This window comes from Sciurus carolinensis, chromosome 18 (genome assembly GCF_902686445.1).
Source record: "Sciurus carolinensis chromosome 18, mSciCar1.2, whole genome shotgun sequence".
NCBI classification, from domain to species: Eukaryota; Metazoa; Chordata; class Mammalia; order Rodentia; family Sciuridae; genus Sciurus; species Sciurus carolinensis.
Genome location: NC_062230.1, coordinates 40,192,634 through 40,203,643, shown reverse-complemented (window position 1 = coordinate 40,203,643; position 11,010 = coordinate 40,192,634). Strand labels below are relative to the sequence as shown.

General features: G+C 47.2%; 2 protein-coding genes and 1 long non-coding RNA gene across 3 annotated transcripts in view; 2 read left to right on the top strand and 1 right to left on the bottom strand.

Moving 5' to 3' along the window:
• The first annotated feature begins 106 nt into the window (after window positions 1-106).
• Fahd1 (fumarylacetoacetate hydrolase domain containing 1) lies at window positions 107-1,607 on the top strand. The gene has a single exon (XM_047533920.1). The coding sequence runs from the start codon at window positions 349-351 to the stop codon at window positions 1,012-1,014; it is 666 nt and encodes a 221-aa protein (XP_047389876.1). The 5' UTR covers window positions 107-348; the 3' UTR covers window positions 1,015-1,607.
• A 5,599-nt stretch (window positions 1,608-7,206) lies between these two features.
• Window positions 7,207-10,735, top strand: LOC124970527 (uncharacterized). Its single transcript, XR_007106148.1, has 3 exons — window positions 7,207-7,258; window positions 8,320-8,418; window positions 9,241-10,735. It is a non-coding gene; the product is annotated as an uncharacterized LOC124970527 (long non-coding RNA).
• Meiob (meiosis specific with OB-fold) overlaps window positions 8,484-11,010 on the bottom strand; it is a 27,363-nt gene continuing 24,836 nt past the window's right edge. Inside the window, 2 exon segments of the mRNA XM_047533923.1 lie at window positions 8,484-8,809; window positions 10,698-10,784. Of these exon segments, the coding sequence (XP_047389879.1) occupies window positions 8,699-8,809; window positions 10,698-10,784 (198 nt within the window). The 3' untranslated portion in view covers window positions 8,484-8,698.

Sequence of the window (11,010 nt, the reverse complement as noted above, 5' to 3'; positions counted from 1 at the left end):
GCCCCGCCCTTCCCTCCCCCAGCCAACCAGCGCCTGCCTCGCGCCGCCCCGCCCCGCCCCCAGCCAATCAGCGCGCTCGCATTTAACTCATTCCCTCCCCCGCCCCGGGTGCCGCGGGCCAGAGGCGGCGCCTGAGAGCCAGTGGCTGCGGTGGTCTGGAAGTTGCGCACTGTCTTCCCAGTCTCCCTGGGTACCGGGAGGGCGTCCTGAGGCAGCCGCTGGACGCGGGCCTCAGGGCAGTGCAAGGTAGGATGGACCGTCGCTGACAGGACAGCGTCCCGAGGCAGCGCGTCCCCTCCAGGCCGCCGTAGGCGCGGAGCCTGTGGTCACGTGGCCCAGGGCTTCGCCATGGCGGCCCCGAGGCCGCTGTCCCGCTTCTGGGAGTGGGGGAAGAACATCGTCTGCGTGGGGAGGAACTACGCGGACCACGTCCAGGAGATGCGCAGCGCGCTGCCCACCGAGCCCGTGCTCTTCCTGAAGCCGTCCACCGCGTACGCGCCCGAGGGCGCGCCCGTGCTGGTGCCCGCCTACTGCCGCAAGCTGCACCACGAGGTGGAGCTGGGTGTGCTCCTGGGCCGCCGCGGCCGCGCAGTCCCGGAGGCTGCCGCCATGGACTACGTGGCCGGCTATGCCCTGTGCCTGGACATGACCGCCAGGGATGTGCAGGACGAGTGCAAAAAGAAGGGGCTGCCCTGGACTCTGGCCAAGGGCTTCACAGCCTCCTGCCCGGTCAGCGCCTTCGTGCCCAAAGAGAAGATCCCTGATCCTCACGCCCTGAGGCTGTGGCTCAAGGTCAACGGGGAGCTCAGGCAGGAAGGCCAGACGTCCTCCATGATCTTTTCCATCCCGTACATCATCAGCTACGTTACTAAGATAATGACCTTGGAAGAAGGAGATCTTATCTTGACCGGGACGCCCAAGGGAGTTGGACCAGTTAAAGAAAATGATGAGATCGAGGCTGGCATAGATGGGGTGGTCAGTATGAGGGTTAAGGTGGAAAGGTCAGAATATTAAGTACACAGAGCGCCTTAACTTCTTGTCAGGAGAGAAGGTACTTCTAAAGAATGATTCAATTGGGTTGGTAAGCCTCAATCAAGAAAGATGGACTCATTGGATAAACTGGGACAGAATTACAAACAACCAAAATAAAGTGATGCTTTCCAAAGGGAGAATGTAATGAACCAAACCTTCAGAGGTTTGTTTCCTAAAACTAAACTGAATTAAGACTTTCAGTGAGTCTTTCTGGGATCAGTAGTTCAAGACTTCAAATCTGCAAAGGACACGAAGTCACGTTCCAAGTGTTTCTCAAACTTTCTTGAACTTGATAGTCATCTGGAGGCATGACTGGCCCATTCCAGACTAGCTGAATCAATTAATGGAATTAATCTCCAGGGAAGCAGTTTACAGAGCACTCTGATTCTTAACAGGGAAACATGAAAAATCCTACTCCGTGTAATCAGTTAACTTAGTTTTATTAGTTAATGATCAGTGGATGAAGACTGCCCCTGTTTTCTTTGGGTATCTATTACTGGCCTGTAGATTCTGAGTTTGGGAGATAGTTTTAAAATTAAATGTTTTCCAAATAAATATGCTGTATTTTGTGTGGCCTAAAAGTGTACTTGTTTCCCCAACAGGGCTTTAGACCTTGGTCTTTGACTTTCACCTCCTGAACACTACTCTAATGATTAACCAGCATCCCCACCTCCCAACCAGAGGAGGAGGCTACAGGACCTTGAATGACCTGAGAGAGCTGGTTTTACTCTTGCCTGCACCCTTTTTGGATAAAGGAAGGCAGTATGCACAGTTGGTGGAGTCCTGTAGGTTTAGACAGGTTCCTGCTGGCCCTTGAATGTCTAGGACACCTACTTTAGCAGTAATTTACTGAGCACTCAGTACTGTTGCATATCGTGCCAAGCAGTTTATTTCATGTTCCCATGTGACTGTCAACAAAGATGTGAGGATGGTACTATTGCTGCTATCCCTATGGTACAGGCAAAGACAGATTTAGAGGCTGGAAAGCCTGACTAGGGTCACTCAGCTGTGTGGCAGAGCCAGGATGTAACCCAGCTGTTTGGAGCCCAGAACTTGAAGTCTTGAAACCACAATGCAGGCTGCATCTTAGGAGGCGAGAATCCTACCATGAACCACCAATGCTCCAGGCTGCATCTTGTATGAAAATATAGGAGATTAAAACATTTGGATATTATACAATCCTCATGTGTAAGTTATAATTTATTATGAGGATATTCCCTAATAATTGGGCTTAAATGTTATTCTATCTTAACTACTTTTTATCTTTTTAATCATTTTTTTAATTATTTAGCAATGAATATTAAAGAGTACGAAAAACAGATAAGCAAAAAAGATAGAACACCTAAAATTTCACCTACACAGAGAGATCCAAATTAAATGTTTGGTGTATATTCTTCCAAATCTGTGAATGTACTTTTTGAAACAATTTGCTCACAACATACAATTTTATAATTTGCTTTTTACACTATAAACAGTGACTTACCCATTTCCATATCAATCAAGATAGTTCTGCAGTACTATTTTCATTGATTATGTATGATTCTAAGGTTAGCCCTCTGGTTTTGTACATGGGGATTATCTGATTACTGGTGAAATCAGGATATTTGTTAATCTCTTTAGTTAGGTTCCAAAGTGGAAGAGCTGGGTCAAAGGGTATGCTCATGTTAGTCTAGCTAGCAGGTACAAGGTTCAGCTGGGAGGTGTCTGCCAAGTCAACAGACCATTTAAGCAAGCTGAAGGCATAAGGCAGGAGCAGTGTTCTCGTGTCACCCCTGGATGGCACAAACCAATGCCCCTGGGGCAGTGTTCACCAAGTAGTGAGTGATCCTTGCCACAAACCTCCGACATCAGCATTGGAAGCATGGCACACAGTCCTTGAATATAAGAATCAAAAACTGAGTGACCAAATCCCACAAATTCTGAGGTTGCTAAAGGAAACTTAACACTCAGAAGGTACATTTTTCTTCAACTTGAAATAAATTTAAACCCACGAAGAAGTTTAAAGGGTAATAACACAATACCTTTCACTAAATTCAACAATTGTCATTTGCTAATCACACTTGAGAAAATAATTACATAGTGTATTCTTCTATATACAGAATATATGGTTTAAAAAGCCAGGCATAGGTGTGGTGGTGCACACCTGTAATCCCAGTGGTTCAGGAGGCTGAGGCAGGAGGATTGCAAGTTTGAGACCAGCCTCAGCAAATTAATGAAGCCCTAAGCAACTTAGCAAGACCCTATCTCAAATTAAAAAAAATAAAAATGGATGGGGATGTGGTTAAGTGCCCCAGGGTTCAATCCCCAGTACCAAAAAAAAAAAAAAAAAAAAAAAAGCCCGGGCATGGAGGTGCACATGTGTAATCCCAGTGATATTGAGGAGGCTGAGGCAGGAGGATTGCAAGTTCGAGGCCAACCTGGACAGATTCTTATGAGACTCTGTCCCAAAACAAAATTAAGAGGGCTGGGGGTGTAGTGCAGTGGTAGAGCATCCGTGCCTTTTAATTCCCAGAAGGCAGGCAGAATAAATGGTTTTAACATCTGTTCTGGTGTTATGTTTTCTTTTTTTAGAAATGGATATTTATTTTCAAATGAACATTATGCATCTGCTCAATGTAGGAACATATTTTCAGATCAGTGAATACATCTGTACGTAATCAATTATAATGGCTGTATCTTAGGCCAGGTACTCTGGAAGCAGAGCCTGAGATGGGGATTCTTGCCAGGTGACTTACTGAAGGTGTGCCCTCAGAAGAAAGGCGGTGAAGGAAGCAGAAAGGCCAGGAAACAGATGCCTAGCTCCGTCTGCTGCTGATCCCAAGGGGAGCACGGGAGCAATCTGCAGCACCAGAACCTGCTTCCACCTACTCCTCCCATCAACTTCCCAGATAGCCCTCTGACCCTTACAGAAGCTGAGGGGTCACTGCCAACCTGCAAGCAAAGGGGACCTGGGTGGGGCCCAACATTCCCAACAAGATGCACAGCTTCCAGATGCTTTGCTGTTAGAAGCAATGAGGCGAGAATCAGCCTCCAGTTACAGCACTAGCCTTGTGTTCATTTCCTTAGGGAAAGTCTGGGCAGGGAGACTGATTAACTGGTTTGCACTTTAAGTTCTTGATACATTTTACCAAATTTCAGAGGAAAGAGAATATCCCAATAGGCACTTGTCAAGAATGTTTTAAGAGTGCCCAGCACCAACCCTGCACACCCTAGGCAACAACGAGCATGATGGCTGTGGTTATTTTAATTTACTTCTCAGTGAAGATGACGTCATTTTTATTTCTTGTTTGTTCGTGGTGGTACTGGGCGTTGAACTGAGGGTTACTTTACCACTGAGCTACATCCCCAGCCCCGCCCATCTTTCTAAATTTTGAGATGAGTCTCACTCAGGGCTAGGGATTGTAGCTCAGTGGTAGAGCGCCTGACTGCCTAGCACATGTGAGGCACTGAGATCGATCCTCAGCACCACATAAAAATAAAGTTATTGTATCCATCTACAACTTAAAAAAAATTAAAAAAAAATGAGCTTACTAAGTTGCCCAGGTTGGCCTTGAACTGGTGATCCTCCTGCCTCAGGCTCCCAAGTCGCTAGGATTACAGGTGTGTGCCACCACACCTGGCAACATCAGTTTTGTTTTTTTTGTTTTTGTGGTGCTGGGGATTGAACCCAGGGCCTTGAGCTTGCAAGGCAAGCACTCTACCAACTGAGCTATCTCCCCAGCCCCAACATCAGTTTTTTTTTTTTTTTTTTTTTTTTTTTTTTTTGGTGCTGGGGATCGAACCCAGGGCCTTGTGCTTACAAGGCAAGCACTCTACCAACTGAGCTATCTCCCCAGCCCCCAACATCAGTTTTTTACAAGACTATTTGGCATATCTTTGTATAAATTTGGTGGAGTATATTTGTGGTCAGTTTTGCATTTTCTTTTGATATATTTAATCATATATGCTAAAACCTTATATTTTAAAGGAAAAAAGAAAATAACTGGAACATTAATCCAGAAAAAAAGACATTAAAAAATCAAACTATAAAGTTCATACAACAAAAATGTTACCAAACATGAGGGCCAAAAAAAACCTTTACAATAACTGGTATTTGTTGACCATGGACTAAGTGCCTGAGTCTAAGCACTTTACATATATTAACCTGAGTTTTCACCATGAGAATTTGGTCCTATGAACTACAAATAAAGGAGCTCAGAGCTGGAGGCAGCCTAGGAACAGCAGATGGGGTTTGAACCTGCAGCCACACAGGTGCCCACTCAGCCACTCCCAGTTCTACCTGTAGCTGGACCTTCACGTCCCATCTGTAAGATGGGCAAAATAGTACAGGAAAGAACTCATTGCGATGTCACATAAGAGTCACTCAATGACGTTGACTATTAATATTGTCACAGCAAGTTGATATCTAGACATTTACTCCAAGGAGATAATTGAGAAAATGGACAAAGATTTAGCTGTTTATAAGAGCAAAAAAATGGGAAGCATCCTAAATGTCCAATGGTATTGAGTTGATCACATTCACTATCCCACTTACATAATGAAAAATATTCCACCATGAAAATTATGTAGAATATTTAATGATGTGGGAAATGTTTATTGTAAATTAAAGGCGGATTACAGTGTAACCTGTTGTAGAGTATGTTCATAATACAACTTGTCAATTATATGTTTCAACATGATGGATAGATGAATGACAGGTAGAAAGTCAGGAAAGATACACCAAAGTGTGATATGCTTACACAGATGTGTTTGGAGCAGGGGTTTTTTGTTTGGTTCTGGTTTTTGTTTTTGAGACAGTTGCCCAGGCTGGTTGTGAACTACTGGACTTGAGCAATGCCCCACTCAGCTTCCAGAGTAGCTGAGACTACAGGGGTGTGCCGCTCTAGCTGGCTCAGAGCAGCATTCTTCATAACAGCCCTAAGTGTCACCATGGGTGGACAGACAAAGTGTGGCACCCAGTTAGAGGAGCACCGCCCCAGGGCCGGGTGCACTCCAGGGCAGTGCTGGAGGCTTGCCTGGCCCTCGGGGTCCTGGTTCCACCTCTAGCACTGAAAGAAAAAAAATCAAAGATCCTACCATGAGAAGGGAATGCAGCATGGGCACCTACCACACCTGTGCGAACCTCGGAACACGCTGTGTCACAAGAGGACACGTGGTGTGGCTCCACGAAGAAGAGGTGCCTGGAGTGGGCCAACTCACAGAAAGACAAAGCCATTCAAGGCACCCGAGGCTGAGGGGCAGGAGACCACGGTCTGCCCCGGTGTTTCTGGAATGAAGAGGGCTGCAGGTGGGTGGTGGGGAAGGCTGCACCACACTGTGAGTGCCACGTAGGCCACTGAGTTGTATCCTTAAGATGGAAAATTTTATGTAAATTTTACCACAGTGAAAACAAAAGTATGTACAAGGAAAAAAATAGATTACCTACCAGTTACAAGTGTGGGATGGGAGATTTGGGTTTTCCTTTTTTGTTTACCTAGTGTTTTCTCATTTTCTTATAGCTAATGTAAAATTTTATAATAAAGAGTATTCAAGAAGCCTTTTTGCCTGTGATCCCAGTGGCTTGGGAGGCTAAAGCCGGAGGATCATGAGTTCAAAGCCAGCCTCAGCAACTCAGCAAGGCCCTAAGCAACTCAGTAAGACCCTGTCTCTAAATAAAAATGTTAAAAAGGGCTGGAGATGTGGCTTAGTGGTTAAGTGTCCCGGGGTCCAATGCCCGGTACCAAAAAAAAAAAAAAAAGAAAAAAGAAAAAAGCTTTTGCACAAGGAGCCTTGGATCCTTTTGGGTATGTAGCATAGACAACACGTGCCCTATGCTAGTGCCACGTGCGAAGTGTGGCGCCATATGCCATCCCAGCAGAATCTGCAGGGGAATATTAGGAACCCCCCGCCAACGATTTATATCAATGTGAAACCTACAAGTGAGGAAAGGGAAGAAGCTACTGGGGGGCAGAAGGGAGGGGGCAAGGAGATAGGGGTGTCCTTCAGTCAATGTGGGTGTGCGTTTCTTCTACTCTGCTTAGTGCCTGCACTCTGGCTAATCTACAACTGAATTTCAGGTTTTGACTTGTTTGTAATCTTCATTTCGTAAATGTGTAAACTTTGCAAAGCACCTCTGATTTGGTGTGGCTTGAAACTGAACCAGAAAATCCCTACATCATCAGATTAAGCCTTAGGTTGTGACAGCGACAAGGGGCTTTCGCAGCTCAGTGCCAGTGGCAGTGAAGAGGTAAGTTAGGGCCCTCTGCTGGCCACGCTGGGCTCAGTATTGCCTATGTGCTGGGCCTGATCCTGGGAGTGTCTCCTCCATGCCCTGGAAATCAGTGGTGAGACAGCCAGAGGGGCTGAGGCCCACAGGCCTTGACATTGAGGCCTGGTGCTTCGTGACCGGCTGTGGGAGGTCAGAGTACCGGGGCATGACCCAGCAGCACCTGACACCACCTGGGCAGCACCTTCCTGTCTCCTGCTCCTACTGGGGGGCCCTGTTGGAGGGGATCTATACCCACTCTTGCTTTACCAGTAGTGGGTTCAAATCCTGTACCAGCACCCTCACTTCTTTCTCCTCCCTGCCTGACTCCTCCTCCACCACTCTTCATCCTTCCTTCCCTCTCCACCCTCCTGAGCCACCTCATTCCACAAACCCATGTCTCCTCCCCGCAGGAGATCAGGAAGGAGTTCTTCATCAGGCCCATTTTGCACAACTAGGTCAATCCCTTTGCTACCTCACTTCTTGTCTCTATTTGGACACACAACAGAGCAACTCGCATCCTTCCTCTGTGACTGCATATAGTAAAAGCCAGAGAAAACCTTACAGACAAGATTAGTTTCTCTCCCACCACCCACTTGACAAGTTTCACATACTCACTTTTTCCCTTTTTTATTCAGTCCAACAGTGGAGGATGTGTGGCCTTCTGAAGTGCCAGAACCAGTGAGGTGTGGTGGGAATGCCCAAGCCCTAGGCAATAGCATCTTCACAGACAGGGGCCTGAGCTGAAAGCTAGAAATTCAGATTGGTGTGGAGCCAAGCAGTGAGCTCTGGTGCTGCTACAAGGAAGACAGCCAGATCAAAGGTGGCTATGGCCTGGGCGTCATGAGCAGACCCCCCTTCAGAACTCCTGGGTCTCGGGTGCTGGCCCATGGCTTCTGAAGCTGGTCTCGGGCTCATGAATGCCAACCCTGAGGCAGTAAGCCCTGACGGGCCCTGGGTAACTCCAGCGTGTCACTGCTGAGGGCGAGGGTTTAGGCAAGCTTGGTGGCGATCAAAGTCCCGACTCCTACTCTTCCCACCAGCTCTGGGAGCCCCTCACTGTCCCATCAGGACAAGCTGTGGCCACGCTCCAGGAAAAGTGTTTTGAGGGGTCCAATCTTTCTCCAGAGAACCAAGACCAGGTAAGGCAGCCTAAGAGAAGAGATCACTCACTCCTGCAGAGTGAATGCATTTATTAACCCACACAAACATCTCCCAGCATGGGGACCAGGCAGAGCCAGGAGAAATGGCCTTCAAGGAGGGAGCTCGGGCAGTGTTCAGACTGGCCCCAGACCCGCCGCTCAAGGAGCACAGGGACGACACCAGGACTTCCCGCCACACTTACACAGAGCGCGGTTTCATCTGTGATCTTCAAACCAGCATTCCATGTTAAAGGAGCAGACTTTAGAGGGACATTTGGTTTTACACGTGTCCTTGTCCAGACAAAGTCCTACTTGCCTCAGCAGGATCTGCAAGCTTACATGAGAGTATGCTGATTCTCAGTCCACCTCTGGCTCGGTTTGATAAAACAAACTGGAGGGAGAAAAAGAGGGGGTTAGTTTTAAACCTTGCTTTGTATATAAAATTGAAAACCAGTGACTACAAATTTAGAACTGCAACCAAAGTTTTGTTTACGATGTTAACATAGACTTCAATTACAGCTGGGCACACAGGCATGGCCTGTGATTCCAGCAAGGATTACAGGCCTGCTGAGGCTGAGGCAGGAGATTTGAACATTTGAGGCCAGCCTGGGCAACTTAATGAGTCTATGTCTCAAAAGTACAATTTTTAAAAAGGACTATGGATATAGTTCAGTGGTAGAGTGCCCCTGAATTCAGTCCCCAGAACCAAACCCAAACAAACAAAAAACAATCAGGCTAGAGCAGAGGAGGGAAATCACAGGTCTGGTTTCTGCAATATTTTGCAAAATCCACTTCACTTTTCATGTCATTTCTCTCCTGTAGGAAAGTTGGGATCACAAATCCCACAAGTAGAAAAAGGACTTACTGTGTGTTCAGAGTACCAGTGGTAACAGAGACCACAGCAGAGCATCTGTGCGGCCAACTGGGAAAGGGCGAGTGGCTCGACAGTGATGTCTTTTTCTGTCATTTACAGAGTGCTTTCACCAACATTTCACTTAATATGAGTGGAAGGACTTAACCACTGTAATTTCAAAGGCTAAGAGAAAGATATACTAACTTCAGGAGAAACTGAAACTGTAAATGGGCAGCAAAGTTAGCTGGACACCCTTTCAGGGGATTCGGAAAGTTGCCATGAATTCAGAGTGATCAAACTCCTAGCAAGGAGTGTGTGCAGATTGGGGCAGTCAGTGCTCCATGGGCCCGGGAGGGTGTGAGGAGATGCATGACGTGGCTGCAAGTCCTCGTCCCCTGGCCTCGGAACGAAGAGGCCGCACACCCAGGCCCTAGAAACACTGGCAAGGCCACGAGCTACTGCATGTCTGCACATCAGAGACGCTTAAGGCCACAAGAAAAGGAAGCCTGGGGACGGTCACGCCTGTGTGCGAGGCAAGGTGGAGCAGAAGAGACGCCGCAGGTCGCTGCCACCTCACAGCACCACAGCGTTCACCCGTTGCTCCCGCCCTCTCCCCAGCACACACTGGCATGTGAGAGGGAGACGTGGCTCCTCTGAGCACGGTGGCATGGTGCTCACAAGTGTGCTCTCAAGTGCCTCAGGATTGAACCCCAGTGCAGTAAACGTCAGCACACAGAACTCACCTTCACGGGTGACATGGAGAGCCCCCGCGGGCTGCAGTCCCTCACCTGTGACCTGGGCACATGGCAACATCTGGGGCAAGGGGGTTTGGCTCGCTGCCTCCTCCCCTTCCACACCTTCTGCACTAGGATTCTATGGTCCCACAACACCGAAGTGTCGCTCCCACTTTGGGAGCTGGCTCTGACCTCGCAGCGCTGTAGCGTCAAGAACTTCACTGGCTGGAGAAGGGAACTCTCCTCCCAGTGGCAGCACAGGGACTTGGGCTGAGCACCGGCCTGTGTCATCGCACACCACCTCACACAGTGCAGGGCAGTGCCACACAGGCAGGGTTTCACTCTGGAGTGATTGCCTTGTCCTGGAGTTCACAGTAAAGGGTATTTGCTTTGTTGATCTATGTCTTGGTGTCATCTCTAACCCCCCTTAGACTATATGAAAAGAAAATAATTGTTTCTTTATTTCTAGGGGAGTCAAATCCTTCTGCACATCTGGGATTTAGGCATTATTAAAAATAATGAATTCCTGGGCTGAGGGAATAGCTCGGTGATAGAGCATTTGTTTAGCATAAGCAAGGCCCCAGGATTTATCCTCAGCCTGAAAAAAGAGTTCCCTAATTTATTTGGTCATATTGTACACTTTCTTCATTGTTTGAAATATACAGAGTAACAGTACTGTAAAATACACTGACTTTTAAATAAATTTTGCTTCTTTCCAAAAGAAATTGCCACTTCAGTGCTGTTTTCTGTTCATCGGTCATTGCAAGAAACTCATTCACCTGGTTAGAGAGAAAAGAGCAAACACATATTTTTGAACTATAAATACATGACTCATTTTGACAACACTGTGAAACAAACTTGACTCATGAGAAATAGAATTTTATTCCTAGTAATTACCCAGATCGATTCTTTTAATAGAGGAAATAAGGCCAAAAAAGCTACAAACAGAATCTCTAAAGCCATTCACAGGCTGGGAACAAAGCTCAGTGGTAGAGTGCTTGCCTG

Excerpts from the sequence above, each read along its gene's own strand:
- Fahd1 (XM_047533920.1), top strand. The coding sequence starts at position 349 with ATGGCGGCCCCGAGGCCGCTGTCCCGCTTCTGGGAGTGGGGGAAGAAC.